This window comes from Anguilla rostrata, chromosome 9 (assembly GCF_018555375.3).
Source record: "Anguilla rostrata isolate EN2019 chromosome 9, ASM1855537v3, whole genome shotgun sequence".
Lineage (NCBI taxonomy): Eukaryota > Metazoa > Chordata > Actinopteri > Anguilliformes > Anguillidae > Anguilla > Anguilla rostrata.
The window spans coordinates 54,599,060-54,615,749 of record NC_057941.1 but is presented as its reverse complement, the minus strand read 5'-3'; the positions used below and the strand labels follow the sequence as shown (position 1 = coordinate 54,615,749).

At 46.8% G+C, this 16,690-nt stretch overlaps 1 protein-coding gene across 1 annotated transcript in view; it reads right to left on the bottom strand.

The window, feature by feature from the left end:
* LOC135264298 (protocadherin-1-like) overlaps window positions 1-16,690 on the bottom strand; it is a 90,068-nt gene that overhangs the window by 5,660 nt on the left and 67,718 nt on the right. The window contains 4 exon segments of the mRNA XM_064353164.1: window positions 1,544-1,644; window positions 1,646-1,734; window positions 11,265-13,439; window positions 14,350-15,173. Of these exon segments, the coding sequence (XP_064209234.1) occupies window positions 1,544-1,644; window positions 1,646-1,734; window positions 11,265-13,439; window positions 14,350-15,135 (3,151 nt within the window). The 5' untranslated portion in view covers window positions 15,136-15,173.

Below are 16,690 nucleotides of genomic sequence, written 5' to 3'. Positions count from 1 at the left end.
TTAGGAGTGGGAATTAGGTAGGTGTTTTTTCTTATTACTGTCACTGTTAGTTTCACTTGTGTATATATATATAGATAAGGGCGTGTACCACCCTTGTATGTTTTTGTTCAGTTTAGCGTAGTCAGTGTAGTCAGTTAGGTTCGGAAGATTTTGGGTTTCAGTCAGTTAGTTTCTTTAATTTCTCGAATTGTTAGTATATTTTTGTTTGTTTATTTTCTTTTGTTTGGTACCGCCCAGTGTTTCCCCTCCTGTTTGTGTTCTCTGTATATAAAAATAATTGTGTAAATAAATTAAGGACTAAAATACCGACATCGTGTTTTCCCTGTTAATTAAATTTAATCAATAAATAGTCACTCTGTTACACCCCTGTACCCCTAGACCATCTTGGGGACGTAACAATGCACACGCACGCATGCAGACACGCACGTGCACGCACACGCACGCACGCACACACACACACAGGTTCTGTTTTGATTTCTCATGCGTACTTATCAGGGGCTTTTTTTGAGCAGGTTGTTTTTTTATTGTTGTTTTCAGCCCTGTTTCAGATGAGGCTAGGAGAGTGAGGAGGCTAGATCCCCAGAAGACTCATGCTAAAACATGGTTAGGGAAGATCTCTTTCACAGTGGCAGGTGTAGTTTTCCAGGTATGGGCTGGCTGCCACCTGTTTCCCTATTCTTGTATTTTGTACAACCTATAGGTTTACTTTGGCTTGTCATTTTTTATCTAAAACTTACTAATGTAAAACTAAGTGACTAAAAATGAATATTTTTGTTAAACTGGCAGCAGAGTCTGATCCCTATTGCAGTCGGTACCCTTTTCGGTTGCTCGGCCAAGGTTTCGGTCATAGCAAGGACAAACTAAAGCAATGAACTGCAGCATCAATCTCATCACGTCGCTGCAATCAGAGCTGGCTGGAGAACAATAAATCAAACTGCACCAGGATGGAGGAAGTCAAGACTCTCAAATTTATACTGACCTTACTGCAATGGCCACAGGGAGAGTATTCCTCAAAGTGCATTTTGTGGAAACGGTACACAATCGAGTAAATAAAATTTAAAAAATATACAACAATTATTCTGCCAAAAGTGGATGATAAGAGTGGATCAAACTTATTTATGCAAAGTTCTTCAGATATTTTGAGGCACAATGTTCTGTACACTGAGGAGTTGAACAATGAAAATAAATCTTTTGCAAGATTCTAGGTGCAATATCATCACCTCTCTCAGTGCTGTATGTAGAGTATGAGGTTCAGTTCATAGTGCTCTCAGTGCTGTATGTAGACTATGAGGTTCAGTTCATACTGCTCTCAGTGCTGTATGTAGACTATGAGGTTCAGTTCATACTGCTCTCAGTGCTGTATGTGGAGTATGAGGTTCAGTTCTTACTGCTCTCAGTTCTGTATGTAGAGTATGAGGTTCAGTTCTTACCGCTCTCAGGGTATAGCATGGTCTCATACTGCTCTCAGTGCTGTATGTGGAGTATGAGGTTCAGTTCTTACTGCTCTCAGTTCTGTATGTAGAGTATGAGGTTCAGTTCTTACCGCTCTCAGGGTGCTGGATCTCACCGATACTGCCGTCGGGAGTGGTCCTCTCATAGTGCTCCTCGGGCACAGCCAGGGGCCCAATGCGGCCCTGGGAGGACTGGGGTCAACCCCCAAACCGCTGATGCAGCGGGATCCTGCATGTCAGGCGTCTGATTGGCTGTGGAGAATGTCACTCGCCGATGAGGAAGCTGTAACATGAAGGAAACACAGAAATGTTTGTGAATCTAACTTGACCGAAAAACACACCATACTCGTGCACACACACACGCACACCCACACCACACTCACATATTCACACCTTACACTCATATAAAACACCCACACCAGACTCACACATCCTTTCAGACCAGTACATCATAGTTGCCGTTTAACTGTAGTTCGTGGAACTGTTAGTGGACATAAAAATTAAGATCTGGAAAATAATTATATAATAATTAATAATTACAATTTTAACATTGTAGATGCTTACAGACAAAGAAATATTACAAAAGTTCATTTTACATCGAAAACAAACTGCATATAATCTGGAGATACAGTTACAATCATAAGCACCACTGCCAAGATGCATACCCAATGGGCTGCCAGATAAAGATAAGGGCTGTTTATTATTTTAAATTAAGACAGACCATTAAGTAGCAGTAGAGGCCAGCCCCCCCAGCTCTGCATGAAGGTCTGTCAGGGTTGGGGGGGGGGCATAGGCTGAGGAGAGGGAGGTGGGAGTGGCTGCAGCTGTGATGCAGGTATTGCTGAGGGCTCAGGAGAGGAACAGGCCATTCAGCCCAACAATGCTCGCCATTTTCCTCACTAAATTAGTGCTCTGATTACCTACAGACCAGATAGTATCTAACACTATCAAGCCTAGTCTTGAAAATCCCCAGAGTTTCTGCCTCTATGCAGTATTTCACAGTAAGAACATCATACCAACTGTCAAACATGCTGGTGGTAGTGTGATAATGTGGGGATGCTTTGCTGCCTCGGTACCTGAATGACTTGCTATTATTGAAGGAACCATGAATTCAATGCTGTCAGAAAATGGTCTTCCAAACATAAGCTATGCCGACACCAAGGTTTCCCAAAACTAACCAATAACTTTGATTACAAAAAGAAATACTAAAATAGCTGCAAAACACCAGATAAAATCAAGACCCGGCCGCGGTCGAGAGGTGAGGAGAAAAAGTCCCATCTCCTGAGAAGCCGAATCCAGGCTTCTTAAAAGTTCACCGCCACAGGTGCTCCCAATTAACTTTAAGACACACGCGTGTCCAAACGGCCAGCGCCCCCACCTGAGGCGGAGGGACGCAACACCCCCACCACCAGCTGGGAACACCAGTCCCCAAAACAAAACAAAGTGAACAAGGGGAGACAAACCAGGGGAGACAGAAACGCCGCAGGATCTCTACGCGCACGCGCGTAGAGTAAAAACAAGGGACTATTAGTCTATAGTACCATGTGCAAGTACACGGACATTCAAGCAAACTCAACGTTACATCTCGAGACTCCAGCAGTTTATCGGACGGTTTCGCAATATAAATAATCTAGGACCGAAGCAGAAACACTACCAGGCTAACACGAAACGGACAAGGTCAGAGACTTAATATTCGGAAACCGACAAATGCACGACAGTATTCTTCACAATAAGGAACGAGAAAGCAATAGACGCGAAGTTCGGAAATCGAAAGACCGTCTGGGCTAAACCATTCTAACATGGCCGAACACGAAGCAAAACACCATGCAGGAGGATCAGCTGACAGACAATTATCACGAAGCACCGACAACAAGAGACTAACCAAAACTTTACGTAGCCTAAATGTTTAGGCGTCCATGTTACTCAGTTATCAAACTGAACAGTGCTATCAAAAAAACCATACCAGTCAAACGATTCTCTCCTTTTCCCAGATCAATCGGCCCAGCTGGACGAAACAGCTGATACAAATCCAGAGTGATTAAACCAATCAGTGGCGCTACCATTTAACTATTGTGGGCTTCCCCGATCCTATCTAACCAAACAGAAAAAAAACTAACTCAAACTAGTCTTCGGTGGTTTTCTGCGCTCGGGGCGACTTTGAACGCTAAACTCGTGAGCACTCAGCAGACCACTTTACTAGTCGACCTCAGTGCCCCGAAGCGTAGCTCCACTCATATTAACCACCAAAAACAAAAAAGGAAAAACAATGAAGTGATAAGTCCCTTGGACCCGCCCGGCGGCTAAGCTAACCGGGCTAAGAACAGAAAATGTAAAACTATAAAGGGTAAAATCCCGGACGAGCCCCCATTTATGTTACGGTTGCTCTCAAGCCCTCGCAAACATAAGCGATGCCGACACCAAAGTTTCCCAAAACTAACCAATAACTTTATTTGATTACAAAAAGAAATACTAAAATAGCTGCAAAACACCAGATAAAATCAAGACCCGGCCGTGGTCGAGAGGTGGGGAGAAAAAGTCCCATCTCCTGAGAAGCCGAATCCAGGCTTCTTAAAAGGGCACAGCCACAGGTGCTCACAATGAACTTTAACAAGACACACGCGTGTCCAAACGGCCAGCGCCCCCACCTGAGGCGGAGGGACGTGACATGCGGCAAGCAATGATCCAAAACACAAAAGCAAGTCCAAATCTTAATTACTGAAAATAAATTAAAGTTTTGGACTGACCAATTCAAAGACCTGACTTGAACCCAACAGAGGTGCTGTGCAGGACCTGAAACAAGCAGTTCATGGCCAAAAACCTGCCCATTTGCCTGAATTAAAGCATTTCTGCAAAGAAGAGTGGGCTAAAATTCCTCCACATCAATGTGAAAGACTGGTATCAAATCATAGAAGGCATTTGGTTGCAGTTTTTTCACATATGTGATACGGCTGTTTGATAACTTTTTCATGAAATTAATGAATTAATATTTTACTCAGGCCCCTTTTGTCTGACATGACATTTTGTCTAGAGATCTGAAACCATTCTGTCTGTCAAATATGCAATGGTAGAGGAAATCAGGGAGGGGCCAAACCCATACGACATAGTGAGACTGAGCTGCACCTCCGCTGCGGCTCCATCCCCCCCCCCCCCCCCCCACAGTGCCTTGGCTCTAACCCCTAGCTGAGGCACTGTAGCCTGCATGCTGCTCATTTTGTTCAGTGCTGGGGGCCTACTTTCCAGAGCTGACAGACACACTGGCCTGAAGCTGGAGCATTTAATTCAGAAAGGAAACTCTTCTGACAGGGAGAGGATACTTCAAATAGACAGTGTGTTTGTGTGTGTGTGAGAAGGAGAGATCTGTGTGTTTGTGTGTGTGAGAAGGGTGATCTGTGTGTCTATGTGTGAGGAGAGATCTGTGTGTTTGTGTGCGTGTGTGAGAAGGAGAGATCTGTGTGTGTGTGTGTGTGTGTGTGTGTGAGTGAGAGAAGGAGAGATCTGTGTGTGTGTGTGTGTGTAAGAAGGAGAGATCTGTGTGTTTGTGTGTGTGTCAGAAGGAGAGATCTGTATGTGTGTGTGTGTGTGTGAGAGAGAGAAGGAGAGATCTGTGTGTTTGTACGTTTGTGAGACAGAAGAATATAGACTTTTTCTGACTGTGTCTGTGCTTTGAAGGAAAGAGAGAAAGAGAGATGAGGCACATTCCCTCTCACATATCAGTACTCAGAATTTTGTACAACATTATTTCTCATATGGATTTCTGAGGGTAAGATTTGTTGTCATTACACAAATAAATATAGAACCATGTGTTGTGTCAAATAGAACCTCCCTCAAGGCTGGGGTAAAATACAACATTCTGCCCGAGGCTGGGGTAAAATACTGCCTCCCAACCCTGCTGCCCCCCACTGTCCTACTGCACTGCTCCTGATTCCACTGCCCTACTGAACTGCTGCCCCACCCAACTGCCCTACTGAACTACTGCCCCACCAAACTGACCTACTGAACTATTGCCCTACCATTCTGAACTACTGCCCCACCCTACTGCACTACTGAACTACTGCCCCACCCAACTGCCATACTTCTCCCACACCTCCAAATTCTGACAATATGGGCTAATTATGGCCTACTAATTATGGATTGCTTGCTAATACTTGGCACTTCTCAGTTTTAGATGGGCTCCCCCTCTATAGCTGGGTTCCTCTCGATATGTTTTCCCACCAGGCAGTTTGTCCTCACCATCATTTCAGGGTTTCTCCTTTTGTGTTTGCTACTCTGGGGTTAAGGCCTGTATGTGTATTGTGTATGATTTGACTATTGTTGTGCAACTTGAAATCAGCTTATTAATCAACACCGCTTTTGTTGCTGTGGGTGGCCAAATATTCTGATAATGCATGCCATGTCAATCATTCTGGTTCCCAGCTGATCGCAGACCCAGAATATTACATTACATAACATAACTTTTACATGTTTCATTAATCAACACAGACATATCTCACCATGAAACTCAATTGACTAATATACCTGTATTTTCACATTTGCTTTAGCTTTTTAAAATTTTTTTCATTTGACTGTGAAAAACAGTTCTGTTTTACTTGCATCCCTGTTGATGCACATGCACACATAAGCCGCGTTTCCACCAAAATTACCCAGAACTTTCAGTCCCAGGAACTACTTTACCAGGAACTAAAAGGTTCCTTCAGCCAATGGTTGTCTGCGTTTCCACCAGGGTCTAAAGTACCGCGAAGATTAGGCAAATTAGCCCACTGACGTATGAAAAAGCGACGTTGTCGTCGGTCCATCTGTCATATGATTTCTTCTGTAACCCCATACTACCACCGAAGTAGCCTACATTATTTTCTAATAACCGGGACAGCCCGGAGGGGTTTATTCCACTTATATACAACGGGTTACCAACAATGACTATATATGGTTACTTTTGTATTTATTGATTTTCATATATCCTCTCAAACACATTCATTATGTTTTTATGCGAACATTCGCTTTCATGTCTTGACATCCGAAGCGACAGAATGCATTCACATTTATATGTATAACTGGCAACAACAGCAGAAAACATGCACACATTGTAAACAATTTGCTGTTTGATTACTTTCTCGTCGTCAATTCCATATAGGCCAATCGCAAAATGACAAGAATAGAACGAAAACTCGGACTTGCGTGAAAATGTAAATTAGTAGTGGTACAGCCACCGTTTGCTTTCCTTTGAAGTTACTGCTAGCCGAGCAGCGAAGTGTGCCCTCCAGATGCGAACCATGCACCATAAATTAGTCCATAGTCTTCCTGGTCTTTTCGTGGAATTGAAAAATGCCAGTAAAATTGAGTAAAATTACGGCAGTCTGAAAAAGCTAAAGGGAAGATTACTAGAATTAACCTGTTATTTTACCCGGACAAAAAGTGCGGAAGGTGATTTCCAGTTTGCTTGTACTGTATCACCAATGTTAATTACGCAGAGCTACCGCATACCTCACATCTGTATCAAACGTTTTGAGTCAATTACAACGGGCTAACAAAGAAAATCCGGAAGAAAATATTCAGCAACCGAATTAATCCGTTTGAATGTTTTAGTACGTAATATGCTGTCCCAGCAGGAATGCTTAGCATTTTATAAAACGAATACTAAAGCAAGAAAAGAGCAGAAGAGCACACGTTATAATTCCAAGACGTTGGCAGGCTATAACCAAAAGTAGGCTACTGCGCCGCATAACATACAAGTTTGATTTGAAGTTGTTATGAAAATAAATTGGTTTGCCGCTGCATATTTTCAAACATGGCGGGTAATGGCGGAAAATAAATACAACACAAATACTGCGAGTACTCGACCAATCATAAATGTTCAGCGCTGCAAGCTCCACCCAAAAGGTTCCTGTACTTTCGGAAAGTACTACCCCCCGAGCAGGAACCTTTTGGGGGGTAAAATAAAGCCCCAGGAACTAAATTTAGACCCTAGTTCCTGCGGTGGAAACGCGGCTATATTCTCAAGGAAATGTTTCACCCATTTAGGGGTTTCAAATCTATGAATAGATACTTTTAAATCTATGAACCCTACAATAAATTATAATTTATTTAAATCTCCTCTCTTTCAGCCATAATTTTTTAAAAGTAAAGCACTGACCCCTTTTGAAGTTTTCCTACCAAGAACAGACAGAGCAGCAGAACAAGAGGAACATCATTTCAAACCTCTGAGAGAGACCGTTATCTGCCCCAGCTGGGCCAATTAGCACCACTGTCCTAAAAACAAGCAGGCGGTCTCCCAGCAACCATCTTCTGAATATCACACATTTAAGACAAGGCCTGTCAGCACAGCCTCCTAACCGAGTGAAGAGCCTTTGGAGAGAAGCCACTGGGAGAAGACCTCTCAAAGGTGAGAAAGGGTGCTTGTAGAGATACATAATCATATCAGGGTCATATCTGCATTGAAAGGGTAGAGCGCATAGAGATACATAATCATATCAGGGTCATATCTGCATTGAAAGGGTAGTGCATGTAGAGATCCATAATCATATCAGGGTCATATCTGTATCAGCCAATGATAGTTTAGAATAAACACATGCTATCTGGGATGGATGCTTATGGCTGATATGAAGACAAGATAGAGTACTATCTATGAGAGTTCAAAATCTCATAAGTAAGAGAAATTTTCTACCATCAAAATTTGAATAAAATGTTGCTTAAAGGCATAATTATTATGGCCCAATTATAATTTCCCATTAAACCTGAAACTAAAGAGTTTAAATGCACTACGCTTTAACTAAGCAATAATGAAAACCCTATCTTTAATTTTTATTTTTTAAAAAATAAAACCAGGGAAGATCATAGTAATGCCAATGATGCCATTCACAGCAATAAAATGACCCTGGTCAGCTGTGGCTCAAACAAAAGAAAAAATTATAACACATCATTATTTGTTCATCATTTCACAAGAGTGGCATGGCTCACTTAAACTAAACAGAGCAGACAGATCTCCTTTGGAGGGAAAAGGTGCCAGCATTCGCAGGGATAGTACAGAAGCTTGTGTACATTGCAGACAACTTTCTCCTGGGTTATTATTTTATCTGTAATGACATAGAATTTTTCACTCTGGAGGTGCGATGGGGTAACAATTTCTCTTTTTCATAGCTCCTCCATTTCAAATGTGCAGCCTACAGTCGATGAGATAGCATGACCCACACACGGCTGCATGACCCACACACGGCTGCATCACCCACACACACGGCTGCCTGACCCACACACACGGCTGCATCACCCACACACGGCTGCCTCACCCACACACACGGCTGCATGACCCACACACACGGCTGCCTGACCCACACACACGGCTGCCTCACCCACACACACGGCTGCATGACCCACACACGGCTGCATCACCCACACACACGGCTGCCTGACCCACACACACGGCTGCATTACCCGCACACACGGCTGCATCACCCACACACAAGGCTGCCTCACCCGCACACACGGCTGCATCACCCACACACACGGCTGCATCACCCACACACAGCTGCCTCACCCGCACACACGACTGCCTGACCCACCCACATGGCTGCATCACCCGCACACACGGCTGCCTCACCCACACACACGGCTGCATCACCCACACACACGGCTGCCTCACCCGCACACACGGCTGCATCACCCACACACGGCTGCATCACCCACACACAAGGCTGCCTCACCCGCACACACGGCTGCATCACCCACACACACGGCTGCATCACCCACCCACATGGCTGCATCACCCGCACACACGGCTGCCTCACCCGCACACACGGCTGCATCACCCACACACGCGGCTGCATCACCCACACACGGCTGCCTCACCCGCACACACGACTGCCTGACCCACCCACATGGCTGCATCACCCGCACACACGGCTGCCTCACCCACACACACGGCTGCATTACCCGCACACACGTCTGCATCACCCACACACACGGCTGCCTCACCCACACACAGCTGCCTCACCCACACACACGGCTGCATCACCCACACACACGGCTGCATGACCCACACACACGGCTGCCTCACCCACACACACGGCTGCATCACCCCCACACACGGCTGCCTGACCCACCCACACGGCTGCATCACCCGCACACACGGCTGCCTGACCCGCACACACGGCTGCATCACCCACACACACGGCTGCATCACCCCCACACACGGCTGCCTGACCCACCCACACGGCTGCATTACCCACACACATGGCTGCATCACCCCCACACACGGCTGCATCACCCACACACAAGGCTGCCGGTCAGTGTACCCAACACCATGGCTTGCTGTTTATTGGTCTCTTTGATATTAAGCACTACCGCGAGTACAAATGAGTGCAGAGTGCAACTGGGCTCCTAGTTTCACCTTAGCAACGGGGTAGCAAGTTCAAACCCTTAATTACATATTCAAAATTTTTAATCTTCCTCAGATTCAAACGCATTTGAAAATCAGTAAACAAAACAAGTAACAGCCTTGGAACATACAGTTCACACACCGGAGAGGTGGTGCATTTAATATGTAACTGATGGTGAAACGTGAAAAGGTCATGCTAAAAAAGTAGCCGATTTATAGGTATCTGAATATTATTAATTTATTATTTATAGTGCATCATTCATCATTTTCACCAGGCAAGCACACCATATTACGATATACAGAGAACAGAGACTCCCCATGAGTTGACATCTGTGATCATTTACCTCTTCTTGTATGTGAAAACATGGCTGCAATTTGCATTAATGTGCTATAATGTAAAGCACTGACAATTGGCCAATATAGCCAGGACAATGTTGGTTATTGATTTTGGCCCTAGAATAACCCTATCATGCATTAAAATCACTTAGACATGCTTATCCAGAATGACATAAAGAAGGAAACACCAGTGTTAGTCTCAGGAACACAAAAATTTGATATCACCAAGAAGGCACAGAGCACCATTAATAATCAATATGTGTCATGTCAAGCTAACAAAAACAATCTGTACAATAACTAAAGTACCAGGAGACAGATAACCTATTTTTGCACAGCTATACCTATAACATTATTCAAAGGGAAATCCAAAAAAATAGGAGAAGAAAGGCAATCCACAGGGGGTTAGGGAAGCCATGGTGTAATCTGAAGAGGTGAATCATCAGTTGATTAGAATATGGGCAGGTTTTTGGCTATTATACCATTCTTTTCAGGTATGCTTGAGCTCATTGTCTTGGCGGGTGACCCATTTTAGCTTTAGGGAGTGGGGGCAGGTTTTTGGCCAAAACGTTATTGTAACTTGGAAGGTCTTTGAGTTTATGACTCCACAGACCTCAACAAGAGCTCCAGGAGATGTACATCAGCTCAATAACATCAGAATCCACTGCCATATTTCATCATTGGTATGACATCCTTCTTCCAGTGAACCTGGCCAAACACCTTCAGTTTGGTCTCATCCAACCATGAGCCCCAGTGTTTAAAAAACAACTTAACACTTTTTAAAAAGGGCCAATCATTTTTATCTTTGTCAAGAGTTCCAATCAGTTTGAAAGCCATTGCAGGGTTTACCCATTTCAGTGTAATAATGTGATAGTCTTAGCTTTGTCCTTTCCAACCCCAGCCCATACCTGGCCACTTCAGTAATTATCACACACTTGTCCTGTTATAGTAATTATCACACACCTGTCCTGTTTCGTACTTATTACACGCCTGTCCCATTTCATACTTATTACACACCTGTCCTGTTCAGTGGTGATCAGGCACCTGTCTTATTCAGAACTTATCACACACCTGTCTCATAATACAAACATCTGGTGCACACAGTGGTGGCCTACCTGTCTGCTGCCGTACTTCAGAGGGTTGGGCTTGTAGCTCTGGTCGGAGAACTGGTCAGAGCTGATGGAGTTCTCGTCTCCAGTGCCCACGAAGGTGTTGGCTGCGGGGAGGTCTTGCACAGCCTGGTGTTTGGTGGAGGTGGAGGTGGAGGGGGACTGGGGCTGCAGCTGGATGGAGGGCAGAGGGGAGTTTGAGCGGTAGTGGCGACCCAGGTCAGGGCTGCTCGGTGGGTAATTCAGGGGCAAGTGGATCCTGGGACTAACGCTGACACCATCTAGGCTGGTGCCTTCCTCCTCGTCTTCCTCTAACGGTGCGGCCTGCTTGCTTGCCCCACCCTTCTTCCCCTTCTTGCCCCTCTTGTGCTTGGGGGCCTGTTTAGGGGTGTAGGGGTCTTTACTTTCCTTCTTCCCAGCCTGGTAGCCACTCTTACCATCCTGCTGCAGGTGGTGCCGGACAACCACTACGACGATGATGATGAAAATGACCCCCGTGATGCCGGCCAGGCTGCCGTAGAGGACATTGCTGTGCTGAGAGGCCAGGCTGTGGTCAGGCTCCCCGGCAATGTCGGTCTCCAGAGGAGTGTACAGGCTGTGCCCCACCAGGGATTCCAGCAGGGTGATGTTTCCGATGGTCTCATTCACATAGATGTGCACCAGGCCTGTGGTGTGTCTTTGGGGCTTTCCTTTGTCACTCACCCTCACCACCAGCCTATGGAGGCCCTTGTGGCCCAGGGTGATTTCCTTAGCCAGGGTGATCTCCCCGTCGGAGGAGGAGATGCGGAACAGGCCGTGGGGGTTCCCTCCCGCGATGCTGTAGGTCAGCTCTGCATTGGGACCAATGTCCATGTCCTCAGCCTCCACCTGGTGCACGTGGCTGTCCGGGCGGGTCAGAGGGGACAGGCATTTGTAGGAGGAGTTTGAGGGCTTGATAATGTAGGGGGCGTTGTCGTTTTCATCCAGCACATTGATAGTCACTCCGACAAAGGAGGACCGGGGTGGATCTCCACTGTCCACAGCCTTCAGGCGGAAGGTGTAGGTGCTCTCCTTCTCACGGTCGAAAGAGATGCTGGACAGGATGGTGCCGCTGCCGTTCTGGATCACAAACTTTCCGTCGTCCGACTCGGCGGTAAGCTGAACCCGGGCGTTCTCCCCTTTGTCTGCATCTGTGACTGTCACCATGCCAACAGGGCTGAGGGGGGGCATGTTCTCCAGCACGGAGAAGCTGTAGGTGCTCAGCATGAATTTGGGGTCATTGTCGTTCCGATCCAGCACCCTGAGCAGAACTGCAGCAGTGCCGCGGTGGCTGGGCACTCCCTTATCGGTGGCGGCGATGTGGAACTGGTAGCGATCGCGGTGCTCCCGGTCCAGCGGGCTCCTCACACGCACCTCCCCTGTGTCAGCGTCGATCTCAAACAGCCCCTTCGCAGAAGAGTCCGCAGTGATGAGACTGTATGTCAGCTCTGCGTTGCTGCCACTGTCAGCATCCGTGGCTACGATGTCGAACACCTTGTCTCCTGGTTGATTTTCCTCTGCAAAGTCCACCTCCAGCTGGGCAGAAGCGAAGACAGGTGAGTTGTCATTCACATCCGTCACTTGCACTTTCAGAGAGTTAGTGCTGGAGAGAGCTGGGTTTCCTGAGTCCACCGCCACGATCTCAACTCGGTAATCCTTCACAAGCTCGTAGTCCAGAGGGGCGGTGGTCTGCAGGAAGTATTTTCTCTTGTGGTCGTTCGGTGTGTCCCCAGCCGGCCTCAGTTGGAAAGGGACATCCCTCGCCACCACACAGGTGACCACCGCGTTCTCCCCCTCATCCCGGTCAGACACCTGCACCAGGGCCACCGCAGTGCCAATGGGCATGTCCTCAGAGATGTTCGCTACGCCGTCCTGGTGTATGACTAAGCCAATTCCTCTGATCTCAATTGTGGGGGCATTGTCATTCTGGTCCTTTACATTAATGGCAACAAAGACTTTGGAACTTTTAGGCATAGACCCCTTGTCCCTGGCAACCACATAAAACTTCATGGAGCTAAACTCCTCCCGGTCCACGTGCCCCCTGACGGAGATGATGCCGGTGGAGTGGTCGATGCGCAGTAGCCTCTGTGTGGCGTCAGTGGCCTGGTGCAGCATGTACTCGATCTCCCCGTTTGGCCCCATGTCTGAGTCATCAGCCCTCACCTGCAAGCACAATGCAGACCCTGGAATAAAATTCCTGAGAGGGAATCCCTACAGTAACAGCGCTGATATAGCAGCCCTACAGTAACAGCACTGACATAGCAGCCCTACAGTAACAGCACTAATGTAGCAGCCCTACAGTAACAGCACTGACATAGCAGCCCTACAGTAACAGCACTAATGTAGCAGCCCTACAGTAACAGCACTGACATAGCAGCCCTACAGTAACAGCACTAATGTAGCAGCCCTACAGTAACAGCACTGACATAGCAGCCCTACAGTAACAGCACTGATATAGCAGCCCTACAGTAACAGCACTGACATAGCAGCCCTACAGTAACAGCACTAATGTAGCAGCCCTACAGTAACAGCACTGACATAGCAGCCCTACAGTAACAGCACTGACATAGCAGCCCTACAGTAACAGCACTGACATAGCAGCCCTACAGTAACAGCACTAATGTAGCAGCCCTACAGTAACAGCACTGACATAGCAGCCCTACAGTAACAGCACTAATGTAGCAGCCCTACAGTAACAGCACTGACATAGCAGCCCTACAGTAACAGCACTAATGTAGCAGCCCTACAGTAACAGCACTGACATAGCAGCCCTACAGTAACAGCACTGATATAGCAGCCCTACAGTAACAGCACTGATATAGTAGCCCTAGAGTAACAGCACTGATATAGCAGCCCTACAGTAACAGCACTGATATAGCAGCCCTAGAGTAATGGCACTGACATAGCAGCCCTAGAGTAACAGCACTGACTGACAACTCGCTAAAATGTTAGACAAATTATATTTAATCACCAATGAAAAGTAGTGCATATTTATGATGCACATATGATTGACTAACCCTAATCCAGCAGAACATGTCTCACACTGATGATGCAAACCTGATGGATGTCCTACCTGAAGCACAGAGTGACCCACGGGGCTGTTCTCTGGCAGATCGGCTTCATACATGGGCTGCTCAAAACGAGGTGCGTTGTCATTGGTGTCAGTGATGAGGACTCTGAGCAGGGCGCTGCTGTAGCGTGGAGGGTTCCCTCCGTCCACCACCTTAATGCTCAGATCATACGAGTCCTTCTGCTCACGGTCCAGGCTGCCCACAACCACCAGCTGCGGCAGCTTCTCCCCACGGTCCTCTGCCACCTGCAGGCCGAACAGCGCCAGTGCGTCTGGCCCTGTGGTCAGAGAGTAATCCGCCACCCCGTTCCCGTCCGCGTCGCGATCAGTGGCCAGTGGGATGGGGAACAGCGCCCCGCTGTGGGTGTTCTCTGGAATGGACAGGGTCAGGATGGGCGAGGGAAACTGTGGCGTGTTGTCGTTCATATCCAGGACTTGGATGCGCCCCTCGATGAGTCGCGGGCTCTGGTTTTGGTTCAGATCCGTGATGGACACCTCAAACTCCAGAAAGCAAGGCTCAGCCTTCAGCAGGCTGCGGCAGTCCCTCAAACTCTCCCTGTCGATTGCCGTCTCTGTGGTGAAGATGTCTCCGGTTTTACCATCCACTCGCAGGTAGGGGGCACCAACCTCCAGCTTGTACAGGTGGCCAGAGTCTGGGAGGCCCTGGTCTGCGGCCAGGCTGCCAATCAGAGTGCTGGGAGGCTGCTCCTCCTGGAGCTGGTACAGAACTCCGCCCAGAGACTGGCCATAGCACCCCAGCAGCACTGCCCACACCAGCAGCACACCCATCCCCCTCTTCCACTCAGCTGCAACCACACACCAATGAGCTACAGCTAACCACACACACAACATCAGCTACACCTGCAATACACACACACACAACATGAGCTACAGCCTGTAATACACACACACACAACATCAGCTACAGCCTGCAATACACACACACACAACATCAGCTACAGCCTGCAATACACACACACACAACATCAGCTACAGCCTGCAATACACACACAAACACACACACAACATGAGCTACAGCCTGCAATACACACACACACACAACATGAGCTACAGCCTGCAATACACACACACACAAAATGAGCTACAGCCTGCAATACACACACACACAACATGAGCTACAGCCTGCAATACACACACACACAACATGAGCTACAGCCTGCAATACACACACACACAACATGAGCTACAGCCTGCAATACACACACACACAACACTGAGCTACAGCCTGCAATACACACACACACAACATGAGCTACAGCCTGCAATACACACACACACACACACACACAACATGAGCTACAGCCTGCAATACACACACAAACACACACAACATGAGCTACAGCCTGCAATACACACACAAACACACACACAACATGAGCTACAGCCTGCAATACACACACACAACATGAGCTACAGCCTGCAATACACACACACAACATGAGCTTCAGCCTGCAATACACACACACAACATGAGCTACAGCTTGCAATACACACACACAACATGAGCTTCAGCCTTCAATACACACATGTGCACACACACACACACACACACAACATGAGCTTCAGCCTTCAATACACACACAGACACACACACACAGGCACACACAGATGCACACACACACACACACACAGGGGTGACATAGCTCAGGAGGTAAGAGCGGTTGTCTGGCAGTCTGAGGGTTGCCGGTTCAATCCCCCACCCTGGGCATGTTGAAGTGCCCCTGAGCAAGACACCTAACCCCTAATTGCTCCCAATGAGCTGATTGGTACCTTGCATGTCAGCTACTTAACATTGGCGTGTGAGTGTGTGTGTAAATGAGTGAATGAAAGGAGCTATATAAATGCAGTCCAATTACTATTCACATACACAGACACAAACAGCTATACCACACACACATACAAACAGCTATACAACACACACATACAAACAGCTATACCACACACACACACACACACACATCAACATCAGCTTCACTCACTCAATATTGTAATCTCCCAATTGTTATTGAATTAAAACATCTTCCCCATTGTTATTGAACTAAAACATCTTCCCTGCTCAGAAAAACAACACATTAATATTATAAGAAAATGTTCTTATAACCCCATATCAATTCTGTTCTTCCTAATAAAATTGATAAGCATATTACAAAAGTCAATGTTGGCATCTTGATAAGAGAATTGTCACAGAAATTATAATTATTACAAACAAGAACTAACTACTGTTCAGACCTGATTATCAGAATGTGCAGATGTTGAAAACCTGTATGTACAGATTAAAGAGCACTGTCCTTTAATACTTACTGTAACCTTAGTTCCACATTAG